Here is a 24,534-nt window from a genome sequence, read left to right as displayed (position 1 = left end):
CGATGAAGAAAACTGTTCCCTATTCATCTCCGGCTACTGATTTTTTTTTTTGAGATGATACATTGGAAGTTCCTTGATTGGTATAATTTTCCAATTTAACAGTTATCTGAGATAAAATGTTCTATAATTTTAACGTAGGTAATGAGTGCCACATTTGACCCTGAAAACTGGAATGTGAACATGCCCTTCACCTCGTGTTTCGCCTCGTGCAGTCACTACGTTATCAGCCGGGTAATTATTGAGACATTTTTATAATCACTTATCCATACAAGATGACTTAATTTAACTCCAATCACAACATTCCTTTTCCAAGTCTTGCCATTTGTAATTAGCCATGTTGAATCATTCCTAAAAGCAGTGCCTGATTGCACAGCCAGCAGAGCCGATTAGTGTTACTAATTGAAAATTAATGAGAAATTGACAACTATGCCAACAATTGGGCATCATTAACAGTACGGAACTTGCAGTCATGCAAAGACATTGTGGCACACATTTGAAATGCATCCATTTGTGAAGTGTAAGTGATCCTATATTGACCTATATGCAACTACCTATAATTTGATCAGCAGAACCGTCCCATATTCGATTGCTTCGAATTCCGGAACAACTGCCGACCCTTGCCAGCTGCAAGATCGAGTTTCCATCTCGAATTGATCGGGAAACCCTGCTGTCGACTATCCCCGGCCAAGTCAAGGTCCGTATAGTAGCATTGAGAGATAGAAAGTACCAGGAGTCGCATGTCGTGCTTTTCGCTGTAACTTTCCTTTTGAAATCCGCTGTCAAACGGCAGTAAAGGCGCATGAGCGGAAGATTGCGAGGACGTGATGCTGTAAGTCCTCCTCCTCGAGCCGTGTTATGGTCGGGAGACGTGAAGGGATCCTGCTCCATCCAAGTCGCATCAAACACCTTCTCCCTCCATGGATTAACTCAGGTGAGCAGTTCACTTTAGAAGAAAAGGGAGCGAAACACCATGTGATTTGCTTGATTCACGCAAATGAGTAGCACGGCATCTGTGAGTCTCTCGTGTTTCGTGTAAGGGGCATTTTAACGGCGTTCGTGCAAATAAGCTATGTTTGTTTATTGCTTTCCACCGACAACGTCTGGATGTGTGTGTGTTGATTTCGTCAATCGTGGGGAGGTGCTGGGCATCTGCATCATCGTCTTGTTTGCTTTTCGAGTATGTTACATTGATCGTTTCTGTATGGTAGGACGAACGACTACTCTCTTCTGGCGATTTATATTGGATACACCCAGGGGTACCCTAGTATCAATCCAATTTCACTCGTAGTGAGAGAGAGACCTCTGTCGATCGATAAATTTGTTATCAGTGCAATCTAGTCACGTCAACGAGCTTGTACAATTTGACGATATTACCAAGTTCTGCTTTATTCGTTTTTTTTTTTTTTTTTTGAAATTTCGCAACAGTTTCGACGATATTCGTCTGGCTTCCCGACGACGACGAACTAGGCCATGGATTCCGGCACCAAACAGAAGAAGAAGAATGCAACTGATCAGCCGGTCTCCGAGGATATCGTCCCTCTGCACATTCAGACCTTTCTCTGGAGACAGACGAGGTATGTATATGTATATATATTATGTTTGCAAAAATGCATGACTATATCATTTCGAATTTTTTATTGCAGTTCATTTCTTCGGCCGAAAATCGGCAAAATGCATGAAGCCAGCTGCATTGTAAGTAACATTGTTTTGCCACATCTATTTTCTACAGTTTTAGAATGATGTTTAAGCCGACAATGACGCTGTTAAAATATGCTAAGCAAATGTGTACGAGAAGTTTGGGTTATAGAGAGACGGTGTGTTTTATGGAGAGTCAAACGACCCAATTGAATTGGAAAGTTTTCCAGAGTGTAATGGCAAAACGGTGTCACTTGGCAGTCAATCAATTGCCAGGCGCTCGTCGCCAGGTTCGTTAACGGCCAGTCGATCGAAAGCGATGACGGCAGCAATTGATTGCGCGTTCCCCATCCTTCCAACTCCCCCACATCTCCTCATTCAATGCCGCCTCTTTTTTCCATCCCATCGGAGAAGCTGAGGCGACTTCTTCAAGGAGCTCTCTCTTCCTCTTTTTCTTCTTCGTCTTCTTCTTCTCTCTCTGTGTCTATCTGGAGGGCATTGTGTGTAGGAGCCGCGCTCCTCCTTGGCGAAAAGAGGTGGGTACGAAAGAGAGAGAGAGAGAGGAAAGGACAGGAAGGAGAGGCTATTGATTTTCCGTCCGCGGGAGAAAGCTAGGAGTAAGGAAGAGGTCGTCGACGACTGGTCCCCTCCTCCTCCTCCTCCTCTATTCCATCTCGAGCCAAAAGAAATGTTTGCCGTTCATCTCTCGCTCAACTATATACACTAGTACTACTACCAGTAACCCCCGCTAGCCGGGCAAAAGTACGCGGCCTACAGCCAACACACAATACAGGGAGCCGATGCCAAGTCCTTTCCTCTTTTTTTTTTTTTTTTTTTTTTATCTACATCCAATGACGTTTGAAATGTGTGTAGCAAAACTACTCACGCTCCAATCGGGGTCGGCTGTGACGTCACCCTCGTTCAACGAGCTTCGTACTCGTTGTTTACTTCCCAATTCTTTTGTGATTTTCTTTTATGGCCATTCGTTGTAAATCCTTTTTTTTTTTTTTTTTTTTCTTGTCTTCCATCTCTTTTTTTATGTGAATGAATCTTTTATTCTTTTGTACCTGTTATCCGGCGTGACACAGTTCTGCCAACAAGCGCCAGGCCATCATGTAAGTCGTGATAAATAGCCGAATGTAGTCGCGTAGAAATCAACAACCAATTCCTTTTGCCTTCCAAAAAAAAAAAAAAAAAAAATCAAGTAGCAAACAGTGCATGTCACTGATTGTCCGTGTTGTATAACGACGAACACCCGCCGTGATTGGGTAGTGTAGTATAGTAGATATATAGCCCCGTAAATACCGTTGTGCTCGTTTAGAGACTCTCTCTTTCACCCTACCCGCTTGTATCACCCCGTTAACACGTTCGCGTGTCGTCATCAACAGCACGTCAATTTCTTATGTTTATTATTATTTTTTTTTAAATCGTCTTTTGACACACCATCGAGTCGTTATGCGAATTTTAAATCATTTAATCAAGCCTGACATTTTCTTAGTTAACTCATTTTCTTTTGGTTTGTACGCTGCTTGAATGTTTCATTCGTGTTATGATGATGTTGTCTACTGAGACAGTAGCCCCTCCTTCCTTCTTCCTGCCGACAGTGTTACAATATAGTTATATCCCATCTAATCGGCCTGGATTGCCTTCTTCTTCTTCTTCTTCTTCCTTTTTGATGGTCTTCCGGGATTGACCGTGTGCGTGGCGGGGCCCTGGGTCTCTGGATTATATCGACCGGCCCCGGGATTCCAGGAGATGAAAGAGGCGTGCAAGGTGCGTGTCGAGCACTCCAATCATTTGTCCCTTTTCAACCCACACTTTTCCTCCTGTCTAGGCCGTGTGTGTTAAATGTCCCTTTTTTAATTGACTCTCTCTTTGATTTCGTATGTGGCACACGACGGGCCGATAGTCTCTGGAGAAGATTCTCGTCCAAAACATCCGAGTGGGTTTGTCGCCCAGTTTCACGGAGGCAATTCGATCCATTTCCAGATGGAAATTTGTTCAGTCTTCCCTTCCGCACGTCATGCTATGTACCGCCCAACTCATCGAACGGTATCGTAAAGACGACATTGTGGCCCTATAAATCATTAAACTTGCCGTAAAATATGTTTGTGTGGAACAACAGGAAAGAGACTAATAATCTTCAGAACGTGGGCACGGCAGCCAGCAAACTTCTCTACACGCTACACTGGACTTTGTTGGATGCCGCAGAAGAGTGCGCCGATGCGGATCGTGAAGCTGGTATTGCACCGCGGGAGCCATTTCCCTACATCTTCCCCCTAACTTGCATCCAGGTTTGTTTTTTGTTTTTTTTTTTTTACGTGTCTTGTTTTATTTATCTGAAATTTTCTTTGTTGTTGTAAATAAAAAAAAAATCGAACGCTTGTTTCATTCCCGCCCAATTTGATGGCTGATTTCATTCGTTTTTTTTTTTTTTTATTTTGTTGTACTCTAAGGAATTTGTTTACCTCTTTGCTCCGTTACGTCACTTGCTGAAAGAAGCCGATTTACAAAACTTCCGACTGGAAAATGGGCTCAAGATCTGGCCAGCCCTTTGGGATTACAGACATCCCAACGCTCAATGTTTCACGGCGCCCGTCAGGCCTAAAAAGAGCACTACTACTCGGAAGAAGACGAACAATGGAGCAACGGGCAGCGTTGTTGGCACAGTGGCGGCCTTATCGCTGTCTAATCCTCCTACGATACCCACCGCAGCGGCCGTAACACCGGGCGTACCGCTAACACCCAGGGAGACGGTGACGTTCAATGACGTGTTCATCGGTAAGGTCATCTTGGTTATTCCCATCATCGACTTATCTCTCTCTCTCTCTCTGTATTGTCTTTCGACGACTCTTTGCTCTGTGTGTGTGTGTGTGTGATGCTTTCTAATCCCCAAAGCTCCAACTTCCCATGATTTATTTATATCATCAACAGGATCGATCGATCGTGACAGCGACATTGGGGATGCGCGTTCTCTCTTAGATCTCGATGTAATTATTACTAGTCAAAAATTTCCATTTCTTTTTTTTTTTTTTTTTATTTAAACATTTGATTTGCATATGTAACGAAAAATGTCTCTTTGTTGTGTTTTAGACTGGAAGACTCCCTAAAGAAAACGAGTTCCCGGAAACCATTCCGGAAGAAACGTCGAGCACAGAAGAAGAGCACGTGGTACATTAACAAGATTTCCCTAATTTTTGTTTCTTGATATTTTTTTTAAATTTTATTATTTTTTTTTTTAATGAAAAACAAAAATGTTTCAACGTTTTCAGGTCATTTTTCGATTGCCTTCAGCGCCGGATTCGGATGGCATTCGAGACTCTTCCATTTATCAGGTAACGTTTGTACTGGGGGGCAATCGATGCACGACGGAATAAGACGGGCAATTTTTTGGAAAAATGGGAATCGATTTGTCGCATTAAATTTATCGATTTCAAAAAAGAAATGGGACATGCGGAGACGAAGGTGATCAGCAACTCACATATGCCATGCAATACTCTCATCTGCGCGTGTCTTTTTTGAACGGCATCCGCTATTGATCGATCGATGATGATGATGATGATGCGCTACTCTTTCCAATATTATTATTTTTTTTTTTTTTCTTGTAAGATGCTCCACTCTCTTTGGAAGACTGGAGAAAAGTCTGAAAAAGTTGCGGCATGGGGGTGGGGGAATGTTTGGAAATTAACAACAAATCTGATTTATTATTGATCGGGGAGGGGCGGCTGCGCCTCTTTTTATCATTGCATTTTTTATATAGGCCGAATCGAGCATCATCCATCCCAGGAGCTACCTCACAGCAGATTACAATGGCGACAATGGTTCCCGCCTGCCCACCACTCCTGATCCCTCTTCAAGCAAAAGGTTTTTTTTTTTTGTTTGTTTGTTTAGTCTTTTTCTTTTCTTTTTTTTTTTTTGTGCCCCCCCCCCCCCCCCCCCCCCCCTTTTTATGGGGGAATTTGTATGTGCCTACCAAAAACAAATGGGAAATATGTCGACAGATTACTGAACGTGGCGCAGGAATCGTGGTTCCAAAATGACACGATCGATCCTCAATATCCTCACAGGAGGTCTTCCGTCTTGGACGACATAACAGCCGCTACTTTTCTCGACGTGGCCGTCGTCCGTTGCCTTTTCATTCCTAGGTGGTGCGAGGAAGGCGTTCACTGGGCCCTTCAATTCCTTTTCTACAGGTTCATTTATTTTATTTATTTATTTTTTTTTCATAGTACAAATGACGGAGAAAAGAAAGATTTAAAAAAAAAAATAAAAATAAAAAATATGATTTGTATCTCTCAGATTGCAGGAGATCAGCGAAGAAATGCGTTCCAGATGTCCCCAGCGGAAACGAAGCAGTTCCCTACCCGTACCCAAAATAGAGGTCTCTCTCTGTTCCAACGAGAGCAAAAGCAAAGAGACGCCTGCCAATGTGAAATCGACAGACTGTTTCGATCAAAGCCGACATTATTCAGGTATGAGATACAGTGGAGCATAAATAGGCCTGTACGGTTTTTATTGCGTTCCAGTTGAAAGAGTTTCACTATCGTTTTGGATGTTGACAGGATCGTCTCCAGCGGAGCAAACGGAGCGCAAGGAACAGGAAATCAACAGCGGGCAAAGCAACCACATGGCCAACAGCTCGACGGGCGGAACGAAACGACGCAAAATGGCGGATTTGAAAGCGTTTGTCGAGACGCGGCTTCTCTCACGCTCGGACAAGATGCTGGAGAAAATCGATTTCAAGAACGCTTGCACCGCTCATCATAATAGGACGCAGCAGCAGCAGCAGCAGCTTCTATCCGCTCCGGAGACCGTAAGGATATTTGCCTCCCCCCTCTTTGGTTCCTCTTGATCTCCCTTTTGTCTGGTCACGAAGAAAACCACACGCTCAAAAAGAAGTTGTTCATCTTTTTTTTCTTTTTTTTTCCAGCGTGAGGAGGAAAAGTATCCGCCGAGTGGCAAGAGGATCCTTGAAAAAGAGAATGCCATTCCACCACGTCCGTTGTCAGCTCTGGCCAGCGTCAGGGACGATAATGATTACGCCAGGCGTTCTTACTTGATGCAGGAACCTACCCCGCTGGTCAAAGGCAAGAGCATGCCCAGTCTCAGGTACAAACATTTTTTGAAGTACAGTTTGAACTCGGCGATCTAACAGAGACACAAACCGCGCACATCTTAGACAAACGTATCGATTTCTGATTCGGCATGGATCGCTAGCATAGTGCGTAGTGTCCGCGTTTCATCTTACTTTGACATCTTTTTCTTTTTCTATCTTTCTATCTTTTTACCTATTTGCTCCTTCCTTTTAATTTTCCTTCTTCTCGCACACTTTTCATCACTTTTTTTTTTTTTTTTTTTTTTTTTTTGTGTCTATCCGTCCGCTGATATCATTGCGCGCTGTCGCCCTCCACGGTGATGGCTGCCAGTTGTCTTATTGATGAACTTGCTTCTTCTGGGTAAGCCAACTGCACCTCCTTCGGCACGCACGCTCGCCTCATTTCTTCTTCTCATTTTTTTTTTTTTTTTTTTTGCCAGTGTTTCTTTGTTTTTTTTTTACGTACACGGAACACGTTCCATATGATGTCAAGTGGATATCTTATATTTGTCGACCTCAAACAGATACTTGGGATGCTCAGCCAGTGACCACAACTTGCCCTTCAAGAAGAAAGATGCCAAAGTATATCCCGTCAACAAGACAAATCCATCGCCTCATCCAGTTATCACCGTCACCGATGCGAATTCATCGACTCCCGGTGGAGTTAAAGTAAATCACACACACAGAATTCAAATAGAAAAAAAAAAAATGGATGGATGGATGGAATATATAGATTTCGTTTGTTTGTTTGTTTTTTTTTATTTAAGGTGCATCATTATGGAACAGACGTGGAAGGAAGAGCGTCAGCTCCGACGAGCCCCTTGAACCGCTCGAGTACCGATTCCAACATTGTCTATCCCTTTGAAGACTTGCCGGAAGCCTCTGGGGCTTCTCACTTTGTCAACAAAGATGGAGGATTCGATTTGCACGTCATCTTGGAAGCCATTCACTCTGTGACGTCACGAGCCGATGTCTGCTCGGTTCGTGTCTGCGAGACGTCGCTCAGCGTCCTGGAACTGCTTCTCGATCTCGGCGTGGTCACCACGCCCGTCACATCGCCCAACAATTCCGGCGGCAATAAAGACGGCCATCAGCAGGCCAGCGGGCTGTTGGGCCAAGTCGATCAGGAGGAGCTTTCGCGTCATTCTCACGGTGTTTGCGTGGACATCGTTGCCAGGGTGTTCCAGCACGTCGGCTGCCCGCACGGCTGCGGCGATTCTCGACGTGATCCGTCTTCCGATTTCATTCGTTCTCAAGGCCTTCTCTTGATGGCCCAATTGCACCGCATATCCGGCAAGTACTTTCGATCCTTCCTTCGTCAAACGCTCATCTGCCGCTACACCCTCGGCGAGGTCATCGACTTCCTTCACGCTCTCGTCGGTTTCTGCGTCGATCCCGGCTTCGTCCTATCGCCAATCAGTACGTCTAAATCAATTTGTTTTTTTGTTTTTTTTTTTCATTTGTCTTATCCCCAATTCAATTAAAATCAACGCGTTTGTTTCAGGTCAAAAGAGAAACTCGCGGCTGGGCGGTGATTCCGGACAAGCTGGAATAAGTTATGTGCCGAATTTCAGCTCTCCTCGCACGATCGAAGGCCACGTTATTAATTGCATCTTCAAACCATTCGTCACTCGACTCACAGCGTCGTTAAAATTCCTGAAATCTTCGGAGAATGTCGTAAGTGTTGCATCCATTCTTTATGATGGCCAACAAATCGATATTTCATAGACGTTCTTTTCTTTTTATTACATAGGCGTTGTACTGCGATGTTCGCCAATTACTCGCCTATATCAAAGACGTCCATGGTGGAATCTTCCGGCGGGTGCTTCTCAGTGGGCTGCTGGATTCAGCCGCGCGACCGCAGCAACCGCAAGACACCCCACCTGAAAACAGTGGCTATTACAAGTATCTACGAATTCTTTCATCCGCTTGGCTGATTTATTCAATTGTTTTTTGTTTTGTTTTTTTCTTAGGGAATGCCTGCAGCCGGCTGGAGACGATTGTGCAGTTCCTTCAGCTACGTTCTTCGTTGTTGACGAAACATCGGAAAAGAGCCGGAAGGGCAAAAAGAATACAAGGTATTATCTTTAAAGACAATATCTATTGATTTTTTTTTGTGTGTGTGTGTGATGGAGAGAGAGAGAGAGAGAGAGGGGGCGGAGAAAGGGGGGTGGTAATATGATATATTAGACTACTAACCGTGCGGGGCTTTTGACATGTGGTTTAACACAGTGAAATGGATGGCTGGAATGAAGATGGCAACCTGATACGTAAAGGCTCTGTAGTTCACGCTCTGGCTTTGTCTGCGCAACGCTTCAAAGAGAAGGAAGCCAAAGTTAAACAGCGTTTCCCCGCAATGGGCAACCGCAGCAGCCGGAAGAATTCCCAGAAATTAGGAATAGGTAAAGGGCCTATACCTCTTCCAAGTCGTACCTAGCAATTGATGAGTCATTTTGAAAAATTGTTTGTGTAGTTGGATGGATGCGCAAAGACCGCCGATGCCAGGCCTCTCAAGGCAACGCCGACGAGCCGATGGATGTCGCCCAGGCCGTAGCACCTTCTCTGTTGAAATTACAGCAAAGAGGGACGGGCAGCAAGTAAAAAATGGGTTTTCCTTTTTGTACCGAGAATGACGTGAAATTATTATGATTTTTTTTTTTTTTTTTTTTTTCCCTCTTTGACCTAGTAATGTGGGCGTCACCTTGCAAAAGGCCCGAAGGCGAGTAGAGCATCATTTAACGCGCATTGGATTCGGAAAGAGCCGAAGGCAAATCATCAGCCGTGAAGCAACTCCAGGTGTGTGTGTTTTTTTAAAAATATTTTTATAAAAGGAAAGAAATTGATACCCTTCACTTGTTTGGTTTTCTATTTCAAAAGATCCCAGTAGGCGCAATTCCCTGGAGATGGATGGAAACGGAAGAGAAATGTTTATGGTTATTCCCAGAGAGAGGAAAATGGTCTCGGGGCCGGCAATTTACGACGGAATGCTTCGATTGAGTTTTCTCCTGGAAGCTTGTCAACCGGGCACCATCCCCGATGCCAACCTCATTGCTGCCGTTCTCGATTTAGTACGTATTTTGAAATGGAGCTATCTCGAAAAGCCTTTCAACGATGATTTATTATTATTATGTTTTTCTACCAATCGATAAATAGCCACAATCTCCGGTGATAGCCCGGGCGGCGTTTTTATTGGAATGCGCTCATTTCGTCCACCGATGCAATCGAGGACAATGGCCGTCCTGGATGAAATTGAATTTGCCATTTTATCGACCGTCGGGACCTCTATCGAATCGGGGGACTCCGTCCGGGCAGAGACGAACGCACATTCTACAGAGATTGGGCGGTCGCATGTTTTTTACATGGGCAGAGGTTTGTTTTTGTTTTTTCATTTTTATTGTAGATAGCATTTTTTTTTTTTTTTTTTTTTTCAGAGCTTAATATTTTACGTGCACAATTACCTTAAAGGCTATTGGAGTCCGGTTAGAAGAGATTCTGATTGATGATGCACTTTGCTGTGAAGATTATGACGCCCAAACGCTTGACGAACAACGTCAACGTATTCTCATGGAAGAGGATGAAAATGAAGATTTTCTCGTTGAAGGTAACACTTTATTGAATTATGTAAACGTATAACTGATTAATCCTTATTTTAAATTTAAAAAAAAAAAAAAAAAAAAGCGAGTGTCAATCCATCCGGACGTGATTTCCCTTGGCCTCTACGGTTGGCCGCGTGTATGCTGCTCTTCGAAATTACGGCCTTTTTACGGGACTCGTATCGCCGCCTTCCCCGTTCAACCCGCGTTTCTCTTCGGAGCAACGAAGCCAATAAATCGGGCGGTGGAAACAACACGGGTGGGAGTCTCAATGTCGCTTCCGGTGGTTCTTTTAACGAGCAACAGCGAGGCGGTAACCCGTCCGGCGGAGTCCCTTCGAGTGGCATCATTGTGTCAAGTGGCGAATCAATCGTCCATCACTCGGTGGGTGGAGGTGTGGGAGGCGGGTCAGGTTCCATCGCTTTGGCCACTTCTATTGCGACTCCAGCGAGTAACACTGCCGGCGGAAGGCGATGGAGTATGGCTCTTTCTTCCATGGGGCAATCTCAGAACTCTGCACAAAGTCTTCAATCCATTACAGGAGACGGGCATTCCATTGGTATTTTTTTCAAAAATTTTAATATTTCATACAATGAATGAGAAATAAATATTCGATTTGATCAAGGTGGAGTTCCAGGAGAGCGTAAAATTAGTTTTGTACTTCACGAACCTGATGATGAATCGCTGGACAGTAGCAATACAACCCTCACATTTCAGGTAAGACGAAATCAATGCAATTTGTTTGATTTCTTAAGACGAATAAATGTTCGAAATGTCCAGGGTGATGATGCGTTGGAAGAAAAGCGCAGTCGACGGCTTGCACAAGGTCGACCCTATCTCCTTCGTAGAAGCACGATGAGCAATACGGGCTCGTTCAAGCGCAGGAGTTTGAAATTGAGACGAAGTCACAGGGAGTCTACCCGCCGTGGCGGCGATCAGTCCGACGCCGAGTCCATCAAACGTTCCGATTCGATGCGATCCAAGCGCAAAGTGTCGTCGATATCGGATCGCAGTGATATATCCGACGTGCACATGGATCACGATATCTCTGGCGAAGAAAGTCCCGGCATCCTGAGTGATGATGGCCAGCATGAAAGCCCCAGCGACGGTGCAGCGGACATTGAAGAAGGAATTTCTACACGCGGGATGCCTTGGCTTAGAGTTGAGTTTAATTTTAATTTAATTTAATTGCAAGTTCATGTTATTAATGATCGATTTATCTAGTCTGTTCTACTGCTGTCCAATTCGTTCAACTATCAATGCACTCATCAACACGTCTGCCATCCTCGTTGCTTCCGACGGCAAAGCCGAGCTTGTTGCAGGATGCTGAGCAGCGTTCGCAGGATCTACGGCGACGAGCCACAGCATCAGGAAGTCGTGGAGTTTCTTAGTTTCAGTAAGAAATCGCGTCATCACAAGGACCACGACAAGAAAGAAAAGATCAGTGCCAAAGGAGCTCAAAGTAGACCGGGATCACCTCTTCGACGTAGGGAAAGCGTTGCCAATAAGAAAGAAAGGTTCCACGATGTTCTTAGAAATCTTGTTTTTCTTTGTATATCTAAAACTCTTGTTGATTGATGTGGGGCAGGTCTACCAATGATTTGCTATCCAAGGCGAGCTCTTGCCACAGCTCATCGGCGGCGCTGTCACGTGACCTAATCGAGCATGACCAATGGGATCGAAATAAAGTCATGGGATTGCAGTCCAAACATTTCCCCAACGAAAGCGATGGCGAAGAACATAAAACAAAGAAGCGAGAAGATCATCCCATGGTGAAATACATCAAATTCCAGGTTTAAAATAAATTCAAATTTTTAAAAACGAGGAATGAAATGGACGAAAGTCTTTCCCCCCGTCGCAGGTGATGGACCTCTTTCAAGCTCCGTTATTGGTTCTCGTCAAAAGTGCCACCGTCATGAACGACGAAGCCTTTCTCGATATCATTCCGATAGCGTGGGAGCTGTTGCTCGATGTCCAAAAGGAAACAGTGGCCGCCGCAGCTGCCATGTTTATTTTATCGGCTGTCCGCTGCCCAGAACCTGTTACGCTTCTTCTCAACGGTAGCCTTAGACATCCGGATGCCATTGAACGTTTCAAAGCCCTCTTGAAGTAGGATGTTTAAAGAGATGTGTATTTATTTCAGTTAGATGTGATAACTATATTTAAAATTAATAGATTTCAAGTTCTTTGGCGGTCTAGGTATCAAGTCTGGCCTCGAATGGAAGAAGGTGCCGCTCACACCTTTAAAGTGCCACCACATGCCATTGAATTTACGCTGCCGTCGCCACGAATTGGCGTCGAATCCTTACCAGTGGTCGATCCTCCTTGGATGCCGCATGTCCGTACCAGAGTCCAAGAGGTCACGCTCAACCAGGACACGCATCGATCGCTCGTGACGGCTACCAAGACACGTAAGAAGCAGCAAACTGAATCGGTCGAATCAGCTCTCAAGGCGGAAGAAGACAGAAAGTGTAGCGAAAGGGAAAACTTTTGCATCAGCGCCGTCCCTGTCACGATGCAGGCATCGTACGAACCGGCACTTCATCATTCAGGAGGGGATGATCACGAGGATGGTATGAGAAACATGTGCCGATGAAATATGTTTGAAATTTGAATATTTAAAAATTGAAATTCTTTAGCTGATGATGAGACTCAACAGCAAAATCGAACTTCGGGCCAACCATTGCAGACGGCCCAATTTCTCTTTCCGTCTTGTTTGTGCTCGGCCATCGTCCCCATTGTCGACCTTTTGGATGATTCCGTTTTGACGCCAGATGGCGTGGCCGTCTGCGATTTGGCCAACCAGGTGACATCTTTACGCTACCATTTTCTGAACATTCAATTCGTATCTCCAAACGTTTAACGATCGTGTTGATGAAAACAGGTGTTGCATTCATGTTTGGTGGAAGACACTGCCCTTTTCCTGCGCCACATTCTAGAGAAATTGACTCGCGAAAAGCAAGACGAAATGTTTGCCATTTTACGTCGTCTGCTGCGCTTTGTGACTCAGCTGCCACAACAGACTGCCTTTACTATCCACAATTATCTCATTGGTTACATCATGTTTTATGTTCGAACTCCAATGGAAGGTAGTCAGGATCTCGTTGGCAATGCTCTTTCGTTGCTATCTATGGTGAGGTGCCGATTGACGTTGGAGAGAAAAGTAAATAATTCATAAATTGTCCGCTAGGTGGCGCCAAGCGTCCAGGGTTTGCTGTTCAAGGATTTAAAGCAAATTTTGCGCAAGGAGCAATGTGATGCTTCTATTCTTATCACGGCCAATGTCCCGTCGGCCAAGAAAATTGTGGTTCACGGGCCAAACGAATCCGATTCCGGTGCCATCCCGTCTCAATTTCCCATTCAGGAAGACACGCAATTTTCGCAAATTTTACAAGAGTCGCTCGATTTTTTCTCGATCGACGAGCACAGACAGCGCGAATACTTTCTCGTAGATTATAGAACCAATCAAATCCACAATCCTTCCGCCTACGTTCGCGATTATTACTTTTTTAAGCGATCGCAATATCCCCAGCTCAACTTGGTTCACATGGATCCCATCAGAGCTCACGATGCGTTACAAAAACAAGCTTTCACCGAAAAGATGGTGGAATTGGGCAAAGTACAATTTGTTACATCCGTTCTCAAAAGCTCAAATCAGGTTTAACTGCTCTTTTCATTTCAATAGAAAAATTAATCTTACGTTTTAAATAATTAGATTATTGCCCGCGTTCTGTTCCTTCACGAGGAGCTGACGAAACTGCCTTCATTTCCCCGCAAAGCCCTTGAAGCCGATCTGAGCCTGTACAGCAACGGATGTATGGGCAAGGTAAAGTAATTTCCAGTAATCGTAAAAGCCGATTGATTAAAAAAAATAAAAATAAAAATAAAAATAAAAATCCCCACTTTAAATAGGAGCTGAGCGCACTGGATTTCATGCACAAACTCAGCTGGGTCAAACTCATTCGACAAATGTTTGAAGCCATGGTGGGAAATTTTGCCTATTCCGGAGACATCCACCTGTTTATCAACGTCATCAACGGTGCGTTGGTGTTGTATTGCGAAGACGCTGTAATGCTCCGTTTCTGCATGGCGACTTACATTAATGCGGGTCATCAGTTCCGCAACGCGTTCGCTTTGAACGGGTACGCCTTTTGTTTGTTTGTTTGATTCAAAACACGTGACATGTAACTAAGTCTGTTGGCATGTCGTTTGTAGGTATTCTCTCATCATCCCGACGATTTTGCGCATCTATTCCAACTACCAGAGCAATCCGCTTGTAGCGCGAACAATCGAGTTCACGATCCAGCAGTTCTACATCATGCACAGGAAGCCGTTCATGTTGCAACTGTTTGGCAGTGTTGCCCCGCTACTTGATACGGATGGAAATTCCGTTTACGGCGATGCCAGCAAAGTTCGAGTACAAAGTCTTTTCCGCCTCCTGTTATCACTGGAGCGCGTCGGAGTTGATCCGCTTCATTTGCTGGATTTAGTGGCCGCTGAGAAACCTTTGAAAGCTCTTGATTTCTGTTATCACGGCGAATCGGATACCATCAACATCCTTGACTCGATTGCCATTGCCGTCATGGGGGCTTCATACGCCATCGATACTCACCGAGGCCACCAGCTTTTGGTGAATCATTAACTACATGATAATCGTTTTTATTCATGTTTTAAACGAATATTTCTTTCATTTTTATTATAGATGATTTTGGAAGCGATTGTACCGGCTTATTTGAAACATTTGCAAACCAGCGCCGGTCGCAAAGATCCACGTACTGAAAGAGACATTCTCCATCAGCTCGGAGTGGCTATGAAAACGCTCATAACCAATGCAGAAGCACTAACAAAGTATGAAATATTTATATTACGTGTCTATTAAATCAATTCACAATTTTTTTTTCACGGAAAAAAAAAAAAATAGAAACTATTCTGGACCGCAGCGGACGTTTGAAAAATCGCCCAGTCAAAAACCGCCAACGTCCAACAGATCGGCAACGCTGGCCACAACGATCGAAATAGACGAAGATTCTCATTCGAGATTCTTGGGAGATCATTTCCGAAGTTCTTCCGTACCGGATCGAGGAATGAATTCAAACAAAGATGATTCCGAGGCACAATGGCAAGCCTTTCGCATGCCCCGGGCAACACTGTTATCACTCGTCTCCGACTATTATGTCATATGCAGCGCGCGTCTAGCGGAATTGAATCGGAAACAAGGGCAAGATAAGATTAACGAGCCGCTAGATGTGAAATGCAACACGGTAAATATTTATTGAAAACCCTAAAGACGTTGGTGCAAATTTAAATCATTGATTAAATAGCGTTTGGCTGATATCGCCCACGCTCTGCTCAAAGTGTCTTCCTACGACGCCAACACAATGGCCTGCCGTGGACTCCAGCAATACATGACCGTTTTGATGCCCAACGGAGATTGGAGTCAGGAACCCATGAAGCAAGTGCTCAACACGCTCTTCCGTCGGGTACATTTCCAGCATTTAAAAATAGTTTCTAATAAAATGAATTCATTTGTTTAAGTAGCTGGACAAGATATTTTCGAAAATCTACAAAATACCATCGATGAGGGTAAGTGATAAATAAAATTTGGATTTATAAAAAACAAAACAAAACAAAAACAATTGATAACGATTGTTTTTTTTTTATTGTTTCGTAGAAAAACCTGGACTGGGAGGCAGCCGCTTGTCTGCTAAAAGGCGTTTACCTGACGTTACGCAAATCACCCTTCATCGTCCACGCCACGCCTTTGCGTTCGTTAATAACCACCTGTCAGGTAAATATAGAGTTTTCAGAACTGGCCATTTATCAACGGGCATCTTAAAAATAACGCATAATTGTTATTTTCGGTTTATAGTCTCTCATTTTGGGCGACTTGTCGGCGAGCATGTCAGCCGTTGATGGCGGATCCCCAATTCATTCTCGTAGCGGTGGTGGAGGAGCCGCCCGGCGTTCCTCATTAGCCCCACCGCCTGCCTTCTCTTCCATCGTTGTCCAACTGGTTGCCATGCAGATCTTGGCCCTGGGGGTACGTGTCTTTTTTTTTTTCTATTTTCTAACCACATCATTTTTAATTAAGCTATAAAAAAGGGAAAGAGAAAAAAAAACAAAAACAGGTTTGATGAGTCGTCTAATGAATCAACGACAGCACACAATTCATTATCATTAATGGTATAATTATGTCAAATAACTCTGTTTCCTCCATTGAAAAACCTCCAGCTGTTCAGCCACATTTCATTGGTGAGATATTTCTTCAAATTTATGTTATTATAACCCGCCCCCCTTTTTTTTAATGTACGCTGTTTTCATCTGATGGTGCAACCCTCCTCCCCGTGATGGCACATGTTTCACCAACCAGCCACCCGAAACTTCACCGCTATTGTGTTTGTTCACATCGTTCTACAATACTAGTTTCAGTCATATAGAAAGAAAAAAAAGAGAGAGATGATGTATCCCTTTTTATCCACCTGTTTGCATCACGTTACCCTGCCACGTCAACAACATTATAGTTTATCCCTTTTTATTACTTCAATTATAGTCTCATATAGTGACGTCATGTGTCCCCCCTGTAGATTTGATCTCCATGTTCTGTCGCCCCTTTTCTAGGACACGATGAACTCGTAGTCAAAATTTTTAGTACGTGTCATCAAATCGTCGTGATCTTCGTCGTCGTCGTCATCCGTCCGATCGTCACCGATATTCTTTACCACCACCCCACCTACATGGCTTTTTTTTTTTTTTTTTAGCAGCGCCTTATATTGACTCACATGTTTACACACCTACACCTGGGCAGAAGAGAAACACGCAAACCAATACCTTTCCAAGAAAAAAAACAAAATTCCTTCGTCACCTTTTTTTTTTTTTTTTTTTTTTCTTTTTTCAACATTTCCGCACAACATTCACCCGCAAAAAGAATTTGAATAACCGTCAGGTAGATATTAATTTCTCAAATTTGTCTATTTTTTTTTTTTTTATTTTAACGAATAGGAAACGTACTCACTGGAACAGGCGTGCGGTGGGAATTTTGTTTTCCCCACAGCAGAACGGACAGAGTCCATCCTACTCAATTTGCTTTTGCCATTATGTTTGAGAGTTGGATCCGGACGTAAAGGTAAAATTCTTTATTTTAAAAATAGCCTAATAGGGATTGAATTAAAAGAGTCTTTAATATTCACCAGACGCACCTCGAGTTCGTCAGTCGGATATTAGTTTCGCTTTGACTGTGGTCCTCCACGCTCTAAGTCCGCCTTCCACACAACACGCACGACTCGTGGCTACAAAGAATGTTAGCTCATCCGGCGCTGCAACGGCTGCTAGCGGTGGCGGTAGTGGTACCGGTGTTGGCAGTGGTGATGGATCGCGAGGCGGATCGCTCAGCGTCCACAGCGGAACGCATCCGCAACAGCAACGCAACAACAACCGCACGACGCTCCTCCAAGTGGCTTTCCTCGGCATGAAAGTCTTGATGACTTGCTTCAATCATCAATTATCGCTCGATTGGCCGAGGGTTGCCCGCTGCATCCGCGAAATAGGAGAACGTCGAGGCGATGGAGGATCGGCGTTTTGGAACTTTTTGATTTTCGTTGCCACTCAGAGAGGGCCCCTCTTTCCTCTCATTCTGCCGCTCATGTGGAACAAAGTATACGCACACATCGTTTTTCACGATTAAATTTTTTAATGTAATGCCTCGAATCCATTTACAGATTACAGTGCCAGTCGATGGGCAAGAGGAGCAGATTCTCCAAGATTTATTGCGTCAAAAACTGAATGGATCCCCCGAAATCAGCCCGCTTCCAGCTGGCGAATTGATGGATCGTTTCCTGGCCGAATTGATGATCCTCAATGACGAAGTGACCAATCAAAGAGAAGGTCCGTCCCAAAATTAAAATTAATGTGAAACGTGTCGACGAATGGAATTGAACCGTCAATTAAATTTTTTTTTTAGATGAAGCGGAAAATGATAACCGAAGAAGCATTATGGCTGACGGGCGAAGTGAAATATCCAATGCCAGCGGCAATTCACGCCGGCCCACAATGGATTCCAACATGTCGCGTGAAAGATCCTACATGTCGAGGGATATTAACTTACTCATCGCTCCTCCAGGAGGTACTCGGCCAAATTGAATTTTAGGGATTGAAATAGTCCATTTGAATATTTCCGTGAAAAATATGGGGACCACGCCCTAAATTTCATTCCCCCCCCACTTTGGCTGAATTACATTTTTTTTTTTTTTTTTTTTAGCGGGACTGGCGATGACGAGTTCCAACATGGCCCAGAATTTACGACGTCAATGGAGTGTCCGCAGCGAAAACCGATCCGTCATTGCCGGAGTTGGAATGACTCAACGTCAAATCAGTCTACAGGCCAGCACTAGTAGCGGTATGAATTTTTCTTTTGCAATTGCGCACACGCAGTGTGTGTGTGTGTGTGTGTGTCGACATTTAAAAAAAAATTCTATTTTTTTTTTTTTTTTTTTTTTTTTTACTACCCCTCGCCAAAAATGACGTCATAAAGGTGGTGGTCGTGGCAGTTACGAAATTGAGGATAAGATCAACATGCGCCGGACGAGTTACGCAGGAGAGTCATCGAGCCGTTCAAGTTTACCGTCAGGTGAGTCACGTAACTTAAACGTCACTTTTTTTTTTTTCCATTTGTTTTCCAACCGTCCCAAAAACAGAAGAACTGCTACTCCTCGTGTTCGTGTCGATCGATTGATTGTGTCTCACGCTCTTGGCCAGTCCGTGTATTGTTTGGTCGACTGATCCCAATTGCATGTCTCTCTCTCTCTCTCCGTCCATATAACTTTCGTGCCCACCAACTTTTATTGTCGCGATGCCAACCGCTTTTTTCTTTGGTGCGCCCCCCTCAAGCTACTTCTAAACAATCGATTATTTGATTGCCACCAAATCAATTTTTTTTTCTTTTTTTTTTTTCTGCATATTCTGTACCTTCTGGATGTTTCGTTTGGATGTATCGTGTTGGCTATCTGTCATCGTCTCCTATAAAAAAAAAAAAAAATAATTCCCCAAAACAAAAAGGAACGAAAGGATCGTCCGATACGCGATTAAATAGACGATCACTGCTGGCCGGCCATCCGTTCTCTACTACCAGTTTGGTCTCGCGATCTTCCTCCATTTCTGAAGTGGATTTCTGTGAACTCGACGAAACGGAAGATGCTTTACTGCAAGAACAGAGAGCAGGTAGGAATTTTGATTTCATGTTGCCCGGTACCCCTTTGACCCGCTGAGCTTTTGTTGCACGATCGGGGTGCCCCAAGTTTTTGATTGATTGTTTTTTCTTCCCTTTATTATTGTTATTATTATCATTTTTATTTTTTTTATTTTGTTATACGGGTTTGCTAATTGGTTGGCTCGTGTTTTTTTTTTGTTTTGTTTTTCTTTGTGGGCATGCAGATGCCGTTGCGGGTTCGACATCGATGGACAATCCATCAACGGCGGCCGACGTGCCAGCAGAATCGGCTGCGATGCATCCGCGTCTACACCGCCAGAAATTGCAAAGCAAAACCAATCGCGGCAAAACATTCCGATCGATGAAGAATAATAAAGCCGTCGCTAATATCGAGGTATAAATGTCTCTTTAATTGATTTAAATTTTTGATGTCATTGAAAACATGTTTTAAAAAATGTTAAAGGTATCGCACATCGAAGTGGAGCAGGAGTTGGTGGCCATCAGTCCGTCCGTCAAGGTGATTTCTTCCTCTTCCACCCCGACTGCGGATGGCCATCAACAAAACACGTTCCAGTTGCTACTCGTACCAAGTTCCAGCTGTGGACCACCATCGACTGCGACGCCTCCGGCCAGTCATTTTGCTAGCGGAGCGCCAACGCGTTTGGGCATTCACAGCCGTCGTGGACATCCTTCAGAAACGCGATTAATGACAACTGGAACAACGGCGACAAATACGAAAGCTTCTCTATTACACGATGGAGTCGATTCCACTGTCAAATCGTCCGTGGGCACAGTTTCCGTAGGTGTGGCCGTCCAAGTGTCGACTTCCTCCTACGTTCCAGCACCGAGGCCGGCCACTGCGACATTGAGGAGTCAGCACAATCGACCCGTACCTCCTCCCATTCCACCGAGGAACATCCGTTTGACAGTCAACTATCCTGGAAGTCACAGCGAGTCGACGGGCAGCTCTTCGTACAAACCTATGCATCGTGGCGGGCCGTATCGCGAACCGCCCTTGATGGAAGAGAGTGGCGATTCGGCCACGGACAATAACAATCCGATTAAAACCAACAAAACAATTTCATCCAGTGCGAACAAACCAAAATTAACGGCCGGACATTATCACCATCGTCCGGCTCCGTTGTCCAGCAGTAGCGAGGGACCCGATGAGGATTCCGAAGCGGAAACGAATAGCCGCAGTGGGATGATGGCCTGCGTATCAAATGCCAACGATGGCACGTCCATCGAGTCGTTGGTCATGGAAGAGACGGCCCTTTTATTGCCGGCCACGTTACCCACGGGTCGATCACTTATGCGCAACATAACAGAACGCGACGAGGACACACTCATTTAGCGAAAGAAAAAAAAAAGGTGGAACGACACATGTAAATCAATAATAATAAAATTTCATCAATCAACGAATTTTCTATTTAGCCCCACCCCCTTTTTTATTGAAAAAAAAAAAGGTGAAACACATCCCCTCCCCACAAGAGAAAATAATTAATAATGGTAGATATACCTTACACTATTTATTATGTAATTATGACGTAGTCTCACACTCCCCCTCTCGAAAAACAAAAATATTTTCCAAAAAAAAAAAACCCCAAAAAAAGAACAAAATGTCTTTGTTTGTTTTTTTTTTGTTTTTGTTTAGAGATCTCTTGTTAAATTATGTCTTTAATTTATATCTTGTTAGTTAAAAATACAATGAGCAGCACGTACCGTCCGTTATTCGCTGTGAAACACCACGAATTTGAAGATCACTTTTGAACCGTGACGTCATAATGTGGTGTTTTTGTTTTTATCTTCTATTTTATTGATGCAGTTATCGTTATTACAGCAAATATTTGTATGTATACCACATCCACACACACACACACACACGCAGTGAAATAATAATGCTGTTGTTTAATCTTTTTGAAATCATGTCATAATTTCAGTTGCACAATCACATTATCGCAATGGAAGCCATCAAAAGGTTTTATCTTTATTAATAGATTTGATAAGACACATTTTTTGGCATAATAATAATTGTTTTTGTTTTTTCGTTTTGATCTAGATTCTTCCATTTTCTGCATGTTTCAAATCCCCCCCCAAAAAACAAAAGTTTTTTCGGAAGCTGTGTGAGGTTACACAATTGGCAAGTGATGTTTAAAAATGAAAATTATTATATATACAAAATAATAATAACACATTAAATGGTGGGGAGGCATTGCTTACAAAAATAAAGGCTGGAGGCTAAACGTCATCATTTTATTTGTTTTTAATGACACTTTTTATTTTTATCGCAGGCGGGGATCGTTTGCGGCTCGTTCCAGTAAATGTAAAGACCAAAGACGGCGATGAGCAGGACGTGGCCCAGCAGGACGACAAGAGGAACCCATTGGTCCCAGAACGGATCCATCATGGCCAAGTGATTGTCAATCAAATGAGAACGACGCACGTCCATGTCGATGAGAGCACCTTCCATTTGAAACAAGGTGGCAGTGACGCCACAAATGTGTAGTAAATTGTGCGAGTGTCCGACGTAATCGAATTTGCCCGGTAAAACGCGCTCCGGCAAGTGAGAGGCGTAACAGAAGCTGGCCAGCAGAGCGACAATCACCTGGCACAGGTGTAATTTGGTTGCCCTGAGGGTGTCGGCAGTCGGACACGAAGACGATCCTTCCATGTACCAGAAACAATCGAAGAGACGGACGAAAAGCGGAATCGAAACCCAAATGTAGGGCAAAGTAAAAGCGGCTAATCTCATGAGCCGTTGAGCGACGACGTCACGGACGATTGCGCGGCTCGTGCACGTCAACGTCGTCGAAGCCAAGGAGAGAAAAACGCACACGCCTAAATAAATATTGGCATCCATCTGCATCCAGCTGTCAGGTAAGACGTAAGCTCTGTACAACAGTCCCGAACCGTAAGCGTAGAAATTGATGGCCGCGTAATCCATGAAGAACAAAACGGCCCGCGCTCGATGACTCAGCGCCGAGAAGCCGTGAGCGATGGCCGACATGAGCGGATACAAGATGGCCGAGAACATGTAAATCAGGAAGGGTTGAGCGTAATCGGAATCGAGTCCGTCTGACTTGCTGTTCCACTGGTCGGCCAATTGGACGGTGCGCCAGATGAAGAAGACGGTCGGGAAAAAATGCGTCCAAAAATTGAGCGTCTCGTTGTTGGCCGTGAAAAGACTGTGGCAACATTCCGTCCAGCTGGACACTTCCGGACGATAGCCGTAATAAATACCTGGCTCCCTCAGCGATTCATCTACCTGTTCAAATCGAAGGGTAAAATACAATTTTTTTTTTGAATTATTTTTATGGAGGGGTTGAGAAATGACGGCGTTACTTGATGCCATTCGAGGACGGACATGGGCGGGACTGGCCACTTGAAGGAGGCGGGCAATTTCGGTAGAATGTGTAGACATTCACGAGCATATCTTCCAATGAACCAGCCATGATTAGCTTTCGCGGGGTTCATTTGATCTTGAAACAGTTTCCATGGCAACCAATCGGCAAATCGACGACGTCCGGCCGTCCAACCGCTCGTCGTACTCGCAGACGATGGCGGGAAATAGAGTTCTTTTTTCATTTCGCTTGAAATCATTTCCCTTTTTTGCTTTTTTATTAAAAGAAAACAAAAAATTGAAGCCAAATGTAACGCGCACTTTGTCTGTGTGTAGGGAGTAATTATATTTGTAAAAAGATATTTTTGATTTTGTGTGTAGTAGTAGTAGTAGCTGCAATGCCAGCTATTGCGTGTCTCTATATTTATATACATAGGGAAAGAGCAACGCCCTTTTGCAAGATCGTTACTGTTGTTTGTGCCGCTCTCTGACGGGAGGTAAGGGGGGGGGGGACTTTCTATTTCGTTTCGGTCGTTGGGCACGCGCTCCCTAGCAACAGCTAGAAGAGAAATCACGCTATCTCACGCTCATGTACAATGAAAATGGGGACACTCACGTAAACTTTGTACGCACACACACACACACACACACATTTTTGAAAAACTCTATTTAATACAAATGACACAAAACAAACATCTTTTTTTGAAAACAAAAACGTCATTACCTTTAAGTTATTATGTCCTTATTTTGCGTGTGTGAACGGGGGGGAGAGGTTGTGTCGCTGAAACCACTCCGCAAAAGACCGGCGCAACACACACCTGGAACTGACCGCCGCTCTATCGAAAAACAAAACAATTTTGTTTTTTATTTATTTATTTGAAATGAAAAACACGAGTGCGAAATAATAGTTTTACAATTGGGGTAGCCAAAAACTGACGTGCAACAAACACGAGAACCGCGCGCGACTAGCTGCCTTTCGGTTTTGCCGTGTCCTATTTAATATTATCATTTTTCTCTTTTTTTTATTATTTTTTTTTTTTTTCGCCTCTCCCCTCGTTGGCTGGTCGGACGACGTCGCAACAATCGTTTTCTTTTCTTGTTTTTGCGGGTCGGTTGCGGTTCACGATCCGCCCTAGAGTGGAATACTACACCCTGCTCATTGTGGCGTCACGCACCCAAGTGTAAATGACCTTACTCACGCGTGAGTACGAAAATAGTATTCGGCACACGCTTGCAAAAACAAAAAACAAATTGATAATAATAATAATACATTTTTCTAGATTATTTTTAAAGAGCGTGCACTCGTATTTCACTTAGACGTGAATGATTTGTTTGTTTGTTTTTAAAGGGGGAAATAAGAGGATTTCAATTTAATCGAATGACAATTTTCGACGAGAAAATTTCATTAGAATTATAGCTCAATTAGTACGTAGCCAAATGGTATAAGACTTTGTAAATAATTTATTCCGGACGAGGCCCTCTGCACACACACACACACACACAAAAAAACATATTCTACCATGGTTGGTGATGGATGGAGTGCATATAGAATAGTCATTTTTATGCAGTTTGATTTATTGCATATATCTCGATGTGTGTGTGTACGCGTTTCTGCCACATAAGGGTGGGGATATCTCCGTGTCGATCGTTTACATAGAAATGATGAAAT

General features: G+C 43.9%; 2 protein-coding genes across 2 annotated transcripts; one reads left to right on the top strand and one right to left on the bottom strand.

The window, feature by feature from the left end:
• Positions 1-916: 916 nt before the first annotated feature.
• Positions 917-21,324, top strand: LOC130696953 (protein unc-80 homolog). Its single transcript, XM_057520094.2, has 57 exons — positions 917-931; positions 1,426-1,574; positions 1,644-1,692; positions 2,724-2,750; positions 3,388-3,408; positions 3,545-3,687; positions 3,761-3,929; positions 4,092-4,416; positions 4,570-4,625; positions 4,729-4,806; positions 4,908-4,970; positions 5,396-5,499; positions 5,637-5,828; positions 5,935-6,107; positions 6,198-6,448; positions 6,566-6,744; positions 7,062-7,091; positions 7,255-7,399; positions 7,498-8,149; positions 8,235-8,407; positions 8,484-8,635; positions 8,704-8,808; positions 8,963-9,132; positions 9,204-9,327; positions 9,417-9,526; positions 9,608-9,798; positions 9,884-10,099; positions 10,196-10,331; positions 10,409-10,882; positions 10,949-11,040; positions 11,104-11,484; positions 11,548-11,840; positions 11,912-12,116; positions 12,185-12,432; positions 12,499-12,896; positions 12,963-13,129; positions 13,208-13,456; positions 13,514-13,981; positions 14,039-14,149; positions 14,236-14,465; positions 14,539-14,953; positions 15,026-15,171; positions 15,245-15,584; positions 15,645-15,803; positions 15,862-15,906; positions 15,995-16,111; positions 16,193-16,363; positions 16,555-16,575; positions 17,323-17,446; positions 17,514-17,974; positions 18,039-18,204; positions 18,281-18,442; positions 18,578-18,715; positions 18,851-18,946; positions 19,375-19,536; positions 19,750-19,919; positions 19,989-21,324. The coding sequence occupies exons 2-57, from the start codon at positions 1,471-1,473 to the stop codon at positions 20,877-20,879; spliced, it is 11,238 nt and encodes a 3,745-aa protein (XP_057376077.1). The 5' UTR covers positions 917-931; positions 1,426-1,470; the 3' UTR covers positions 20,880-21,324.
• Positions 21,318-23,853, bottom strand: LOC130696930 (membrane progestin receptor gamma-B-like). The gene is made up of 4 exons (XM_057520066.1): positions 23,780-23,853; positions 23,590-23,701; positions 22,868-23,137; positions 21,318-22,790 (listed from the first exon to the last, which is right to left on the bottom strand). The coding sequence occupies exons 3-4, from the start codon at positions 23,123-23,125 to the stop codon at positions 21,789-21,791; spliced, it is 1,260 nt and encodes a 419-aa protein (XP_057376049.1). The 5' UTR covers positions 23,126-23,137; positions 23,590-23,701; positions 23,780-23,853; the 3' UTR covers positions 21,318-21,788.
• Positions 23,854-24,534: the final 681 nt, after the last annotated feature.

This window comes from Daphnia carinata, chromosome 5 (genome assembly GCF_022539665.2).
Source record: "Daphnia carinata strain CSIRO-1 chromosome 5, CSIRO_AGI_Dcar_HiC_V3, whole genome shotgun sequence".
NCBI classification, from domain to species: Eukaryota; Metazoa; Arthropoda; class Branchiopoda; order Diplostraca; family Daphniidae; genus Daphnia; species Daphnia carinata.
Note: the sequence above shows the minus strand (reverse complement) of the source record. Positions and strands in the feature narration are given on the sequence as shown.